The 17,513-nt window shown below is 34.9% G+C and overlaps 1 protein-coding gene across 1 annotated transcript in view; it reads right to left on the reverse strand.

Moving 5' to 3' along the window:
• The window catches only part of LRP1B (low density lipoprotein receptor-related protein 1B), a 582,545-nt gene that overhangs the window by 121,808 nt on the left and 443,224 nt on the right, over nucleotides 1–17,513 (reverse strand). Inside the window, exons 50-57 of the mRNA XM_010575228.1 lie at nucleotides 14,628–14,750; nucleotides 12,731–12,850; nucleotides 10,694–10,822; nucleotides 9,590–9,712; nucleotides 5,152–5,292; nucleotides 3,821–4,008; nucleotides 2,256–2,439; nucleotides 152–237 (exon numbers count right to left, since the gene is read on the reverse strand). Of these exons, the coding sequence (XP_010573530.1) occupies nucleotides 152–237; nucleotides 2,256–2,439; nucleotides 3,821–4,008; nucleotides 5,152–5,292; nucleotides 9,590–9,712; nucleotides 10,694–10,822; nucleotides 12,731–12,850; nucleotides 14,628–14,750 (1,094 nt within the window). The remainder of the gene's footprint in view (nucleotides 1–151; nucleotides 238–2,255; nucleotides 2,440–3,820; nucleotides 4,009–5,151; nucleotides 5,293–9,589; nucleotides 9,713–10,693; nucleotides 10,823–12,730; nucleotides 12,851–14,627; nucleotides 14,751–17,513) is intronic.

Consider the following 17,513-nt stretch of genomic DNA (forward strand, 5'->3'; position numbering starts at 1 on the left):
CAATTTAAAATATTACAAAAACTCTGAAGATACTGCAGTTGTTCTATGGTGCATACAATGCCAATTGTAGGATGATGTTTCTGTCAGTTGCACGCTTTAGAAAAGAATAAAAGTATTGAGTTAAACTTAGAGCATGGTACTATGATTATACCTGTTTCAACAAAGTGTAGTTGGATCCATCAGTGCTAATTTTTCTTATTTCATGATGATCAGCCAGAATTAAGAAAGGTTCCTCATCTAAACCCCGGGAGAAAGAATATATTAGACTAGCTTTTACGTTAATTTATGGAAAATCAGGAATACAATGCTGAAATACAGATGGTTTGAAAAATAAATGTTACATGCTCTGATCAATGTTATGGATGAAAGAAATATTTAAAACATTCAAATGTTCCAAGAAAGATCAATGATGCAGTATAAAAATGAACAAAGCAATCAATTAGTATATCTTTCAATGTAATTTATTTTTTTTGCCTTTGCAATATGGGAACCATACTGTATTTTATCCTAATTTAATGTCAGAGATTAAATTTGAAATATATTTCATACCACTTGTTTTAATTTCAACATTCACTTTCAAATTATCACTAAGACTACTATTTGTTATGGTTGCAAACCAAGCATGTTTTGACCATTGCTTTTTGAGATTTCAATAATCTGAACAGTATAGACATAATGAAAGAGCTATTTGGACAAAACTTGATTCTCTAATTCTGAACTGAAGCCAGATTTGGCTTTTTTACCCCTGGTATTCTAGTTTATCAAAAAATATTCCTTCAGATACCCATTCATGCTATCACTTACTTTGAAACATCTCTGACACTGACGTACACAATAGCAAAAATTAAAAAAGCTGTCTTTATTTTAGCTCTATTAATAGAGATCTCAGCTAAAATAAAAAAATAATTACTACTAATAATTAAAAATATATTAAAGGCTTGTATTTATTGCTCATATGTTCTGGAATGTAATGTGTTGTCCAGCCTACTCTGCTCTTGTACTGAATACATTGTACCACCTTGCTTGCATTTTATGTTCAACTCTTAGGACATTCTCCTGTTCTTAAATGATCCAAGGCACCATCCTCAGCACTGACTGTTAGTGCTTTGTGGAGAATGGCTGTCATGCTCTGCTCTGTTGTAGAGTTCAAGGCAATTTATGCAAGAAATCAGCATTAGGCCAAACATTCGCAGGTTGGCACTTCCCCGCAGCACAACCATCCTTGCCACAGCACAAACAGCTTTGTCATGATCACTTTTGAAGTTTGATATATTACAACTCCAATAAACCTTACTATGATGTGTTCCAGCTGCCCTTCTTGTTTGAGTGATCTATGGCTTCTAAATGTATGAGTGGCTTGCAAGGTGTGAGATAGCAGTAAAGCAAAAAAACAAATACTGTATTTCTGCCCTCTCCTGTGTTTCCTCTGATTACTCAGGGAAGCACCTGAGACAGGAGTATGAGGCAGACAGAGGTTCCAGTCTTCTTGTCATTTAGAAAGAAAATTGAAGTTTTTTGATATTTAAAAACAAAACACAAACAACTTTGTGCAAGACTGGAATAAGAAGTCTGCTCAAGACAAAGATTGCCTGCACTATGAAGGAAATCCAGCAGAACACAGTAATGGGCTTTTTGTTTCTTTCCTGTTGACATTTGTTCTTCCTTTCACTGATCTAGCGAATCCCACTCACTGAAGCACATAAAAATAACATCAGTGGCATAGACAGAGGGGTGAGGAAATAACCAATGTTCTTATATCTTGAACTTCACTGTGTATGATGTATAAGACTGGAGGATTTCATATGCTATAAGAATAGCAGATTTTGGAATTTCTATTATTTTTTCCTGTTCTTCTTTTTCATACCAGGAAGCTTGAAGTACATTCTAATATTCTAAAGTTGATGAAATAAAACAGCAGAAGTCTTTTAAACAATTATCAAAAACATACTATTACCATAAATAGAATTAAGTGATGTATTTTAACTTTCCTAATACTTTTTCTAATAAAGTTACTAATTCAAAGTTTCATAATCCACTGCAACTATTCACTACAAACGATTTGAGCACAGTACATACTAAAAATAGAACTTATTATTACATTCAGACATTGAATCACATTCCTGTTGTTTACTGAAGAGGTAGTGTGCTTCAAAGTAACTCTGTTTATCTTGCCTAAAAGAGTAACAGACCATGGGGCTAAGGTATTTCACAAATTATTTTGGATACAGCTGTGGATTAAAAAGAAAAAGTGATACCTGAAAGGGATTTGCAGCCATTTAGGTTATCAGGCTGTATTTCATACCCCTCTGCACACAAGCATTTGTAGGTTCCATATGTATTGATGCACTGCTGGCTACAGGGAAATCCAGATGAACATTCATCAATATCTATACATGTTTTGCCATCATCCTTCAGCAGGAACCCAGGCCAGCATTTGCACTGAGAAAGAAAAACAAATACATTAATTTTGAATTACTCTTTGATTCTGTTTGTTATCTTACGTACATCTGAATGTGTTAGCATCATAAACTTTGTCATGCAGTCTCATTTTTTCAAGTAACATCTTAATTACGTTGCTGTTTATACTGTTTACAGACAGACATACCTACATTTCTTTTCAACTATTGCTGGTGTGATCCTAAGTACCATTCCCTCCCAAATAACCCTGTAGAATGAGTAATTATTCTTTCTTCTTTAACTGAAGAAAAAGTAAAACACACCTTTTCAAAAATATGGAAAGGATTCTTCCATGAAAATAATGATGGATGGACCCTTTGGAGTTCTTTATTTTCAAGTACACATGTGCTTTTTGGTAAAGATATACAGTTTTTAACAGTTTTTCTTGAAGCATTGATAACATCTAGTATTTTGTGTAACCAATACAATAATGTGATCGAGAACCCTTGCAGCTGATTTTTATTGGAGTCTGATGATCACTGTGGAAAGCTTATCACGTGCAATGTGCATGATATGAAATACACCTGGGCAGAGGGCTTCTGAAATAGGGGGATAGTTTCATCAACGGAAAACTTTGTATCATGTTCTCTCCTATATTCTTTGCTGTACCCAACCTAGTCTCCAGCTCTCTAGTCTATGGCTTCTCAACTAGGACACTGTTTCAGAGGTTTGAATTACCTTTAGAGCTAAGCCACGATGGACAGATTTTATTTAGTTCTCAGTGGGTCAATATTCTATTAAAAAGATGAAACGTTTGGGGGTGCAGTTAGGGTTACTTCAGAGTTAAAACCCTGAAAACATCTCTTTTCTGTTCTCAGCTTCTATTTGCAGGTTAGTGCAGGCAGTGGCCAGGGTTTACATAATGCCCAAGAAGTATTCCTCTCTACGTCTCAAGGCCAAAGAGCAGGTTCAGGTGATTTAGAAAACACCATCACATGCAGACAACTAATAGCTTTACTATGCAACTAAGGTGATTATACTTTGTTTAAATATTTCTGTAAGTCTCTGACTTGGAAAAAAATCTGGAGAAAACTGCTATTCCTGCTATTCACTCCTACGTGTTTTCCTTTTTCACAACTGATTTTTCAGTGCTCTGTATACATCAGTATGATCTGTTGTATTTAAAGCATTTTATGTTCTTTTCCATAGGTTTAAAGTATGCACTGTACTGGGTTTTTTTTTAATACATTTGGCAATCGTTTGCTTACTGGAAATAAAAATTTGAATGTTCTCGCTATGGTAGGTAAGCTACTTCATTACAAGGAAGTACAACATGCTGGAGTTTTATTATAAACACCTAGTAGTTAAGAAACAGTTAATTAAGAATTTGCATTATATTACATCACATTTTGTAATTATTCACCTTGTATCCAACAAGAAGATCCTGACAATCTTGAGAACAGCCGCTAACTTTCTTACTGAGGCATTCATTTATGTGGCAGCTTTTCTCATCAGATCCATCACTACAATCTTCTTTGTCATCACAAACATCCCTTTGAGGAATACACTTGCCATTTTTGCACATAAAGAAAGAGCTGTTACATGACTGCTCTGGAAAACAAAAAAAGAGAACACAACTTGGTGTGGTCTATTAGTATTTAGAAAGAATTTTCTCATGGATCAGCTGTAATGTGTGCATGTGAGATGAAACAATTGTGTAAAAACTGAATATTCATTTCTTACTGAGAGTATTATAATACCTTTTTACTTTCCAGTGTCTTTAAAGGTTATTCCTCTCCTGGAAAATGTATGAATACTTCAACTTATTACTCCCTCCTACACATTTGTTTTTATATAATTGAGAACACTCTCCATTATCTCTGCACAAAATATAGTTCTACAGTTTACAAAACTTAAAAAGCGGGGCTTCTCTCCCCTGTGAATGCTGAGGTGTTTAGTAACATGACTGACTGAATTCTGATGCATTCCTTATCTGAGAACACGCGTCGATGTTTTTTCCCTGTTTGGCAAAACTTGAATATGTTTTTTTCTGCTACATTCAGGTTCTTCAAATCAGACTTAGAACACTTAAATATACAGCAGGTATGTTGCCTGACCTCAAAGCAAATGAGTGATTTCCATCAAAATTGGTATAAAGGACTGGGCTACTGTGCAATAAAGTCATAAGATCTAGACAGAAGAATTGGTCTTTCAAAAAGCCACAGAAGAGAATATCATACGCAGACCAGGATTCATTTACTTCTCAAAAGCCAGTCAGACCTCAGCAAACTTATTTATGTCAGTAGAAATTATCAATAAATCCAATCACATTTGGTCAGTAATTTACTAATAAAAATAAGCAGTGTTTATTACTTTATACAACAACTTTACATCCCCTTTTGTATGATCTACTTCTGTGTGATGAGTATATCAGATATAGCAAACATTTTCAGGGCAAGCTAGAAACTTTGGCAATTATCACATTAATATCATCTTATTTTAGCACTAACAGAAATTATGCATTAAGGAACTAGCAGCCATCTTATGCCATAAGAACTGGTGGCTTCAACATTGCGAATTGATGTTTTGGATGCTGAGGACTGAAAACACATTCTCCTTGCAAGGCATAAGGAATATCACCATGAAGGCACTGGAGATTTAAGCTACGAGGTTTTACATTTGCCTATCTACAATCCTAAACCTTTGCTTTCCAAAAAGAAAGGACACACGTTATTAAAAAAATTAAATATGAACCTGAACTTTTGCATTTTGTGTTTATAGGTGCTTCATCAGAATGGTCTGGGCAGTCAAAATCACCATCACATTGCCACTGGGAATTTAACAGGCATCTTCCATCAGCACAAGTGAACTCTCCAGGACGACAGTGACGATACCCTAGAAATACAGCAATCAATGACTTCATACTTCGTTTCATACTTTCGACACAAAATTTTGTGTATACAGGGCAATGTAAGTAAAAGTATCTTTTGTTCTGAAAGGAGATAAAAAGCATTATATGCTTATACACAAGTGTCTACCAACAGAGAGAGAAATCAAATGTCTCTTATGCAGCACAGTATAGTCATGAAACAATTCCCACATATGTAAAACATATTTATGCAGCTCTCAATCATAAATACACTTTCTCTTAGGTGTAATTTAACTTTTTGCTATTATGATGAAATGGCTTTCTAACAGACATTTTAGAAATTACTATACCCAGCAAATATTTCTGCGATATGCTTACTACTATATGCTTTCCCTTTAAAAGATGCAGAACACTAATCATTTTAACCACACTAAACATGCATTTTCTAAGATGGCCACAAAATCAATACATATAAAATGTATACATTTTCAATGTTAAAGTGGATTTCTAACAGAAAATTATAATATATAATGAAGTAAAGAAACTACAGACAGGCACTTGCTTTTCAGAACACAGCTGTTTAACCTGGAGTTCAAAACCAACAAAGCAGTAGAAAAATTTAGAAAAGTCAGCACAAATTTGGTTTTTTCTATTCAATTTTGAAACATGAAAGTTGAAAAATTCCAAGAGGGAAAATCACCTTCTATTTGTTGTAAGATTCATTACACTAAACCAACTACTAAAAAAATTATGTTCCTGTTTGGAAAAGAGAAATGTAACTTTTCCTGTATTCTATGTGTATAAATTCCACCTCAAATAATCTGTAGTCCTTTAAAAGAGCCTTGAAAGCAATCCTTGATTTAGTTTAAAACTCAAGAAAATGTATGAAGAAAATATGGTCATAAAGTAAGAATTACGTAGGAACACTCATTCTGACCATGAAGAATGATTTTGCAACTGTTTTGAAGAAAATCCAAATCATGCTGAATTATGTTTAACATTCTTTTCTCTTGAAAAAAATGCAGATTTTAAGCTCAATAAATTTGATTTTTCCAAGAAATATATCCAAATTATAGTAACCACTGAAGCTGTGAACATCTGAAATGAGCGCTGATAACTTTCTACTGTCTAGAAGTAGAAAGTTAATATTCGTTTTTTTCTGATTACTGTATTTCCTGCTATCTATTAGAGCTTTTTTTTCTGACAGCAGATGGAGGCATAACATTTGACTGTCTGGGATGAGATATCCATCTACATCAAGAGCTTTAAACCGCTTGTATATCTTTAGTTATCATTTAGAGATGTGTTAATGTACTATTTTCAAAATGCAATATGTTATTGCATCAATTACATACATTACTTGGAATTCAAATAATTCTGTGGTCTTGTGAGAAGTTCTTTTCCCTCTTTTTTTTACATAAATCATGCTTGAAAGAAGACAGGCTGGCTTGATATGGAAAAAAAGGTTAAATTTTTTGTTTGTCTGAGACATCTTTGAGTGCAAGATTTTACAGATCAACAGCTTTACCTCATGTCTGCAGCATTTCACAAGCATGTCATCATCAGAAAGGTCATTACAAATGTGCAGAACAAGGGCTTCTGCTTAATATTGCCTCTGCTCTGGATGACAGGACATAAAGAAGCTGGAAACTGAAACCAGAAAATCCTTCCTATTCCTGTATTTGTCTTTTGATGAGCCACATAAACAAAGTATTTAATCTTCTTGATGAAATTTCATATTCATGAATAGAGTTCCTAATTTTATTTTTTTTTTTTATTTTTAAGAACATAAGAAATACCTTATAGGATGAGATAGTGGCTCATGTAGCTGAGTATTTTGTCTCTTATAGCAGCAATAGGAGCTGCAGTTTAGGAAGAATGTATTTTGTTCTCATGCTATCCCCAGCATGAATTGTTGCTATTTTTCCTTTACAAGTAATTAATTATTAAGATTTCATTAAAAAGACAGAATCATACAATGGAATCAAAACTTGTATCAAAGAAATTTTCAAGAATTAGAATGATTGTGAACTTTTAAAATCTGTTTAGATGCAAATTCTGATACAAGTAAAAACTGGTTACTCCCATCACCAGTTCAATTTTTATATTATATCTGAATAATACTCTAGAAAAAAACAGAAAATAGACTTTTCAATGATACAGATGGAAAAAAAAAAAATCTAGATTTTTAAATGGATTTCCTTAATACAGCTTTTAGGAATGTATTTCAAACCAAATTTCATCCCATTCAGTAGACTGGCTGCTGAAGAGTATCTCTTTTTTGAATATCAAGACGCAAAGCTCTAGCTCTGGAACCTAATAGAGCTATGATCAGGCTACCTAGTTTGCAGTCAAATCAGAAGTCACAAGTTTAAAATCTTGGTGAATTAGGTGGTTTATTTTTACATCCTGATAACACCTTAAAAAGTGTGATTTGGAATTTGATTCCTACTCTCTCTGAGTAGTTCCCTTTCTCATAAAAGAATGTAACCCTTTCCTAAAATTACATTATAATGAGTTTACCATACTAGTCACACACTAAGGTGTGTATTTGATTGCCAGCTAACAGAAAATTGCATTGGAGCAGTGTAACACATAACAAATGTTGCTATAGATTTCAGTTTACAGAGTAGAAATTAAATAGAGCCAGTGCCTAAAGGCAGGTCCATACTACAATTAGATCAGGAGTTTGTACCTCCTCTGCTTCTGTTGCCATTTCCTCCTTCTGTCTATTTCCAAAAGTTTGTCAAACTATCACTATTTATTTGTCAGTATTTTAAGGGACCGTGTGTGTATATGATGCTATAGAAAACAAATGAAATACACCAGCAAGAAATTATAAGCATGCAGAAAAAAATGCATCTATTTCCAAAGTTTGTGACTGTTTAGTTCTAAATACTTATTTAGGAATTGAAGACTGCTTCCAAGTAAAATCTGATCAGAAAGGTTCTCCTACTCCCTCACCATTCAACTTGATCACATAGTGCTAAATAGAGGAACAAACCCCACATGAATCATTTCTATAGAGAGTTCTGGCATGCATCACCTATTAGTGACAGAGGAAATAGTTTACAGTTTCATTAACATGCGGGTCCACTCTCACGGCCTCATTTTAGCAAAAGGGCCTAGATCACCACGTCTGTTAAGAGAGCAACGCGAGTAGAAGCGCACGTGCTTTGAACGTGGCGGGGTGGGTACACCTAGTGGAGCTACAGCCCTCTGTGGATTAGTGGGCACGCGTGCTAGCAACCCCGTGTCCTGCGCCGGGGCAGAAGGCACGCAGAACTCTGCTCTGTGTCTGTCCGCGTGCTCAGAACTTTTGGGGATGAATTATAAAATGGTGTTTAAAGATGCGTAAGATCTATCAACATTTTGCAGGTGTGGTTTACTCACTGTGTTGCTGCTCTTGATACTGAATGTTCACCAATTGCCAATTAGTTATCTGTCATTAATAAACCAATAACCTGCTTTGATCCCGATTTGGTTCAAACTACACGAACTACGCAGTTTTTCCCTACAACAGCTTATTGTCACAAACTGCTCCTTTCAAAACACCATGGAGTTTACGTAAGTGAAAAGCAAATGGAGTTTGCTAGGAAAGGCATATTTGTTCCCCTCTTTCTTCAAGATTCCAGCAGCCTACGCTGGCAAGCGGTGTGGCGCAGTAAGGGAAGAACAGCAGGATGAAACAGCTGGTAATGAGAACCCCATATCCACACTAGATGCATTTCAGGATTTTACTTCACACTAGCTCTCTTCTGCTCTTGTGGACTTCATGCCCACTACTGGCTGAAGTATACCAACTGGCTCAGCTTCAGAGGTTTTTGATGGTTTTCTCCTGTCAGTTCACTTGCTTCAGCACTGCTCCATGTGAGCCAAAACACAGTATGTGGGGTGAGCGGGAGATTTGTTTCAAAGGTACTCTCCTGATCTGACCTATCTAATGTTGATGCGGCAGGAATAGCTGTTGCCTCTTAAATACCAGCCTACTTCTGGTGAGCATAGAGAGAGAAAGGACAATTTGGTGACTGCCCAGTTCATCACAGGAGCAGATTTTTTCCATATCATATACAGTTCTAAGCGATACTGATGAAATCTGTTCTTTATGTTACCAGCAAACAAGTAAGTTCTTATTTGCAACATTACATTATTTTCCTAAAATGTTCCATTACATGTTCAACTCAAACTTTACATGAAAAATTTTACTAAATGCGAATACCAAACATGCTTTTTCAGTAGTGACTTAAAGTAACAGACCTTGCAGAAGGCCTTACAGTTAACAGTCTGAAATTTTTCTGTTTACTCTACTTTTGTTATACTTGCCACATTCCAGAGATTCATCTGATCCATCTCCACAGTCATCATCATGGTCACATACAAACTGTTTGGGAATGCAGACTTTGTTATGGCACATGAAAGCATTCTCATCACAGGTGTTATTAGGAGCTAAGGAAAATACAGTACATAAAAATAAATGAAACTGAGAACAGTAAGATATACAGCCATTTTCTAACAGAAAGATGAAACAAGAATTAGTTAGTCTGAGTGGTTTCAATGGAAATAACCATAACTTTTGAGTCATACAAAGAACACCACACAATTCAATAGCAGAAGAAGTTACTCGTCACCACAAAGATAGCTAAAGAAGTCAGGATAGCTAAAATCTCATGTAATGCAAGACAGAAAGGGTTCAGAAGTTGGTGCTGCCTACAACTAACCTAAGGTCTGCCTCTGAGGAATAGAACATTTGGGTAGTACAGGTGTCCTTCCTGTGTTACTCTGCTTCTGAACGAAAGCTCTTTAAAATCCATAAAACTCAAAATATAACTCAGCATAGAAATGGTGATAGAATATACATTCAGTGGAGAGAACATATGTCAATATTTTTAACCTATACCATTTTTATATACATTAATAAAACAAAACCCCTAATGAAACTACTACTGAACTCCTGGCACTTTTAATAGAAATGTTTTTCAGAAGACTGGAAATAATAGTTTATAGGGCAAGAGATGTCAAGATCTGAACAATTAGCCAGAATAAATTGGAGACAGAACTGTATCTCCCTTTTTGATGCACAACCTCCCTGACATGCAGCAGCATTTTCCTCAGGAAGAGCAATAAAACTGCATAGTCGATAATGTGCTAATTTTCATTAGTAAACATGCTGTATAATGTCTATGACGTGACACACATACTGATCTTCAGCTGGTGTGCCTCAGTATGTATTAACAAAGCCTGAAGATGGTAGGCTGATTAAAATGTTGAAGAAAACTGTATGTATGCTCACATGTGGTTCATCAATCTTTACTAACAATCTTGACAGTATGAGGGTTATGATACTACAGACACAAACAGCATCTGGATATTGTAAAGGCAAAAGCACCAAGAAAAGAAACGCTATACATTTTTAACAAGCAAACATACCACAGCCTGCTGTCGACAGTTCATCACTCCCGTTAGGACAGTCTCTTTCACCATCACAGAGCCAGTGTTGGGGAACACAGGCATGGGAGCCTAAGCAACTGAACGTATCTGCTGCACAGGTCACTGAACCTGAAAAACCATTACATGTGAGTCTTGAACACGTTCTAACTGATAGTTTTTTTAAAGTAATGGGTAATGACTGAGTAAGGGGGTTTTATTTTAAAATAAAACTCAAAGAAGATTTTGATCTGCACAGTGTGACAGACATACTGGCTAAGACTGTTTTTTACAGTAAATTTGACTATCTGCTATTTCTTCTATTCTTTTTGTTTATTCAGTCTCTTAATTTTCTGCAAGGGAATTTAGTTTACCATACTTCATGAAAACTATCCAGCAGAATAACTTTTCAAACCAATTGGGGTCTTTAAGTTTGACTGCATGTTGGGACTGACTGAACAAAGGAACTAATTATGTAACCTGTATAATCCTCGCATCACTAGAGTCTATACACTATACTCTATACCAGGAGGCTAAACTTGCATGAGTCAGCCCCATGTAGAAGAAAACAGTGTGTACCAAGTAGAGTAGTGGTGGGAGTAAGAAAATATCTGACAGTTCTAATGTGAATAACTCAACATATTTTTTATTTGACTTTTTTTTTTTTTTTTAAACAGACTTTCCTCCAGATAAGAATATTACAGAATCCTATGATTAATTTACTCTGTTTGGAAGTAAACTTTTGCACAAACCATCACTTAATGTATTCTCTTATATAAGTTAAATATAATTAATGGAAAAAAGAAAAAAAAAAGGTATGTTGTAGTGACACTTTGCAATTTGCTGGCCTTTGTTTTCCTCTCCCTTTTTCTATTTTCTGCTCTAAGCTTCCTATTAAGCTTCAGGCCTTGATGTTTCTTAGGGTTTCACACTGTTCTATAGCAGTCCCAGACAAGGTTCTTGTCTTCTCATTTCACACCTTCTCCTTTCCCTGGGGGAGAGAGGCAGAGAGAAATCTTCCCTTTCAAACAAACATTGCCTCCAACTCCCCAGTCCTCAGCATGACCTGAATACCGTGAAGAAATGTATTGTGGATGGATGTCAGCGTGAAGTTAATGTAGTAATTAAGTCATATTTTGCCATATTAGAACAGTATAATTTCCATCTTTGTCCTTTTAATTTGTTGGCATTTCTACATCTGTGTTTGATTAAGAAACTACATTAGCAACCCACAACCCTGAACATAAGCTGAAGAGATTTCTTCTCTGTCTACTTAACACCTCCAGTAATGTTACCAACAATATTTTTACTGTGGTATCACACATAAAATATGGAATAAAATAGTCTTTGTTGAATGGATTTAAGTAAGAGGATTTTTGAAACAAATATTTAAGAGTTAAAAGTTGAAATTTTAAAAAGAAAACGTTAAAATGCAGCATAGATAAGGATGGAACCAATGTAGAAAATATCCTGAAATCGTGACAGTATGACTTGACACAACGTGCTTTTCTTTTGAAAAGAATTCACTAACACATTTCCAGTCAACTGAACTCCAGAATGAAAGTAAAATTTTCAATTCCTTATGCAATTTGGAAGGTTTGGGAATTTGAAAGGAACATTACGCAATAATGCTTATGATTGAATATACAGAAATGTAAAGGGAATAGGAGAAAGAGATAGAAAAAAACCCCCGAAACAAACAACTTTAGAGTCTTCAAGCACCTACCACTGAAGTATAAAATGTAAATAGTGATACAGGGGGTTTACCTAAAGGATGGGAATTGGAGAGAAGTTTGGTTCTGCTTTAGCTCATGCTGGTGTCCCATTCATGTCCTCACTGACAGACTACACACAAATCATCCAGTCCCCATAAAAAGGTATCTAGCTGCTAGTTGAGGATATCCTCTAATACTCTATCCTTAAAGCGCGTGCTCTTTGGAGTTGCTGTCCTTGCTCCCTTTCCACCACCTTCTTTGATCACTTGGTCTCCTTCAGTATGCATGATCCAACACAATACGGAACTAAAATTACTCTACTTACCACAAATAGCATCACTCTCATCCAAACCATCTCCACAGTCATCCTCACCATCACAAGTCCATTGCTTAGAGATGCATTTGTTTGCAGAGCAAGCAAACTGATTCCATGAACAAGATGAATCTAGGAATGACACCAGCCACTGCATTTGTTAGGTTCACAACAGCACTGCACTCCCGGTGTTTGCTAGCATAGTTTAGGAATCTACACACTGCTCCTTTCTGTCTTCCCAATTTTAGCGTATTAAAATACTCAAACACAGTATAATCCTAATCCTGGTATTCAGGATGTTACCAGTTTGTGTAAGAGTTTGCATTCACCAATACATTTCTAAAAATAAATAAATAGGCAAATATATAAATAAATAGTAAAACATTCAAAACACATTCTAATATTTTTAAACATTTTGTTAGTGGGATGAGGACAAACACTTTAAAAACATAAGTCTGGTTAGTTATAATATCCATGTAAAATACACAATAGTGAACTGCTTTATTCTGGTAGCAGGGCAGAGACGGCACCGTCCAAATTTTCCAACACAGCCTTCCTCTTGGTATTGCAGTATTTAACTCCATCTTTGAAAGGTTTCATGCTCTTTTCTCTCAGAAGAAAAGTTGCTGTGTGTTTGCATTCTGTTGTCCCATTTACACTTTTCTATACATTGAAAATAATGGCATGCTTCTATATTTCAAAATCAGTCTGCACAGCTATTCTAAATAAATGCTAATATTATGACCTTTTCTCAAAACTTCAAATCATCCACTTTTCCCAGACTTCTTTCTTTAAGAGTAAATTTTATTTTGTTTTAACTGATGACAACAAATTTTAACAATAAAAAGAATTTTAGGTAATGCAATCTGAATTTAAAAGTAGAGTATTGTAACAAGTACCTCAAAATGGCTAAAAGCAATAAGTAGGGAAAAAAGAATTGACTAAACCCCCTTTCCTCTCTCCCACAAAAATCGGCTAATAGGTTTTACAATATTGCATATAAGTATGTATGTGTAATAAAACCTGGTAACGTAAGCACCGAGTTACACTTGATGAATGTAGTCAACACAAAACCTTCTGATTTTCATAGGGCACAGCAGTTCCTAATTTTGATGTTATAAGATATATCTATACAATGTAAACTGCAAACCAAACATGGCTCGTGAAGAGAGTAATGTATAACTTTCAGTCATGTTAAGCGGTAAAGGGAAAAAAAAAAAAGTAATATACAAATTTCAGGTTTTAATTAAATAGGGAATAGAAAAACTTGATACTACTTTTCGCTGCTAAAATTTAATTCTAGAAATAATCCATTCAGTTAATCCATACAAATTTAAGTTAAAAGACCAGCTCTCACTGTGAGCAAAACCAACCTGCATTGCTCCTCAATTACGTAGAGTTTAAGAATCTTAAAAGATCTAAGACAGAATGGACCCTTAACCTGGTTCACAGTTTATGCTGTATTTTATTCACATTTTTTTGTTACTTTAACTAATTATACCTGTACAGCCTCTGATGCAAAGAAATGTCTATTTTTATGTCATAAAGGTATATTTTGGTTACTTCCTGTTGGGGTCAAGATACTGATATGAACTGATTATATCTATAAAACTGTTCTAATGAGTAATTATGAAGAAGTAGTGAAATTGTTAAATACTGAAGCAATAGAAAAGTCTGTATACACACATATCTTTAGGAGAAAAAAAATTTTGACAGGGCTTTCATTCTGCCACGAGATAGGGTTTAGGATATTGGCAGCATGAAGTATTAGAGAGCTGAATCTGAAAATATAGTATTAAAGCCCTTTTTATATAGCTCTAGAGTCAATCTCTGAGATATAAATGCACACTTCTTTCTGTTTTCAAAGTGCATTAGTGATTAAGAAATACAAATAAGATAAAATGCTCACCACAGTGCAATTCATCTACTCCATCCTCACAGTCTTTCTGCCCATCACAAAGCCAGGTGGTCAGAATACATCTTCCACTAGGACAACCAAAATAATTTTCTTCACATGTGGGTTTGTTTTGAACTGTGATAAAATAAAGAATGTAATGTAAAATGGTCTCTACTAGTATGATTAGGAGCCTAATACATTTCTGCTAAATTTCTGAATACTAATGGACAGCAAAGTGTTTATGTCTAAAAATGCATAAAAATTACTATTTATATTATTAATTGGGTTCATACAAATTAGAAACTAGTGATAACTAAGTAGTTTAGGGAGCTGAAATACTTCATTTATTTAGAGAAGAATCAGAGCACAGCTTCAAACTAAATTAAAAGGACCTATAGAGGAAAGTAGTTCAGTTTACAGGTTTTGAGGACAGGTAAATCAACATTGCTTGTTGTTTTACACCAGCTGAAGAAATTGCCCCTCTGTTCTATCTCCAATCATCTACAAGATAACCTAATTGTGGCAGTATTTTTGTCACATCGACTGAGATAAGCTACAAATCTGATGCATGCACTAACTAACTGGAGCTATAACACTGATGTTGGAGCCAGAGATTTAGACTGTCACAAATTAAGAAGTTCTTTTTCCTTGCCTTTTTTCTTTGTAGAGCATGAAAGTCATTTAGTACTTTACTTTTATGAATGCTTAGAAAACAGATGTGAGGAAAGAAAACATACCGTATATTTAGTTTCATGACGTAAGCAAAAATATTAGTCTAATGAGTGGCACAGTTTATTTTCAAAAAACTCAAGCGAGGTCTTTGCCTGGGAAAACCCAGGTGATATACACTAGTTCCAAGCATTGGAGATCGTTGAAGCTCTCTGTCAAGGTTTCTATTATTCCCTTAATGTATTGGGGCTATCGACACTGGTTTTGTGTCTGTCCGTGCCCCCCCCCCCGCCCCCCCCCCCCTTTAAAAAGAAAGTTAAAGTTATCATATTTATGGCTTCTACAGCTGTATGCATAGAAAAAAGAATAAAGAAAGAAGTGGGATGTCTATGATGACTGGGTAGATATTAAAGACTGCTTAAGTATAGCCACCCCTAAATGAATATTTTGCCTTAATTTTCTGTAAGAACAATGACACCGAACAAAGACTGTTAATGGGAATTATTATATTTATAATAGAAACAACACTAAAAACCTTAATGTGCCTACGTTGGTCAGTTTTGAATGAAATGGCAAAGGAATTCACATGTAGGTTAAATTGGAATGGTATTGCTTCCAAGCAAAGGGAGGAATGATCCAGGCAATTAGTCACACATTAAAATGATGGAACTTTTTGGCACACATTGGAAAGACAGAATAAAGTAATACAAATAAAGGATGATGGAATAAAATGCAACATTAGTTTACTTATGCAACATTAGTTTACTGAAGCTATAGCACACTGCCCTCATATCTTCTTTGTTATGGAAAAAAACCACCCTATACACAAAGGAAATACAGTAAATCTAAGCTATTCTGAGCTCAACGAAGCATCATATACAGCAAATTCTAACAAACTAATAGATAATCTGGAGAACATGGAGATGAGAATGGAAACTATGATTTAATACGCATCTGGTTTACAGGAAGGATGAAAGTTCTGAATGTCAGGTTGATTGACATTAGTGCTGAAGTTCTAGGTTTCTTCTGGATCCTGGTAATATTTTCATCAATAAAGCTGGCACAAAATATATGAGAATTCTAACAGAAGCTTCTGGTGACACGATAGGATTATCACGCAGAAAAACAGAATACTAAATGGGAATAATCAGATGATGTAAATTACTAGGCAAAAATTGGATGGTATTTAACAACATAAAATTAAAGGTTTAATTTTTACAAATTAATAATATTTATTAATTAATAAATATTTATCTTTACTAAATACTAATTCTTAGAAGAAAGAGAGAAGGAGGACAATTACAATCCAGCACAAGTCAATTATGAAAACAAACATAAACAAAAAATTAAAATGTGTTTGCACTGATACAAGGCAAAAGTAAGACTTCATTTGTTATACCAGATACTGGTCTGGTATATTCAAGAGAGATGCAGGCTGAGATGAGTAAGGTGACACAGACAGCTAACCCATCTTGAAAGCAGGAATTCTAAAATGCCTTGGCTTATTTGCTATTACAAGTAGAGAGTAAGGATATGTTTACCGAAGGACTACAAGGTCCTTCTCGGCATAAGAACAGATATAAACTGGAATACGTGTAGACCAGAATTAAAAGAACGCATGAGGTTCTGGAAGATGACAGTAACAGGAATACTATGAGCAAAAAATACCAGTAATTTTTAATTTTATAGATTTTTGTATAAAAGCTCAAGGTGCAGGAGAGGAGATACAGGCTTGACATGCCCAGGGTTTCTTTACAAGTGCACTGCCTTCAGTTTGAAGAGAACTTCCTAGGATGGGCCTAATCCTACAAATATGTATCAATAAACCCGTGTTCATTAAAGTATTCTCATTCTAAATACAGTTTATCACTTCTTCATTTATAGGTATGTTTACATATTGTACTTATTCTCGAACTTAAATGAGGGGTTCTGGATAATACAGGAGCAAACACATAAACGCCACTCTTCATTAGGTAAGAATTTAATATTCTGAATAATTCATTGGTAAACATTTAATATAAATAACATCAGCCCTGGGACTCAAGTGTACCATGATCGCTTTGTACCAGCTGAAGACAGAACAATCACAAAAGCAATAACCCTGGATTCTACCCTGGCAGCCTATCCCAAGTACCTCAGCAAAATAACAGAGAAAGTAAAAAAAGTTAAGCAAGAAGAGAAATACCATCCACTAAAGCAGTAGCTAATAAAAGTTCCTGAGTGATTGTG

This window comes from Haliaeetus leucocephalus, unplaced genomic scaffold (assembly GCF_000737465.1).
Source record: "Haliaeetus leucocephalus isolate CR32 unplaced genomic scaffold, Haliaeetus_leucocephalus-4.0 Scaffold451, whole genome shotgun sequence".
Lineage (NCBI taxonomy): Eukaryota > Metazoa > Chordata > Aves > Accipitriformes > Accipitridae > Haliaeetus > Haliaeetus leucocephalus.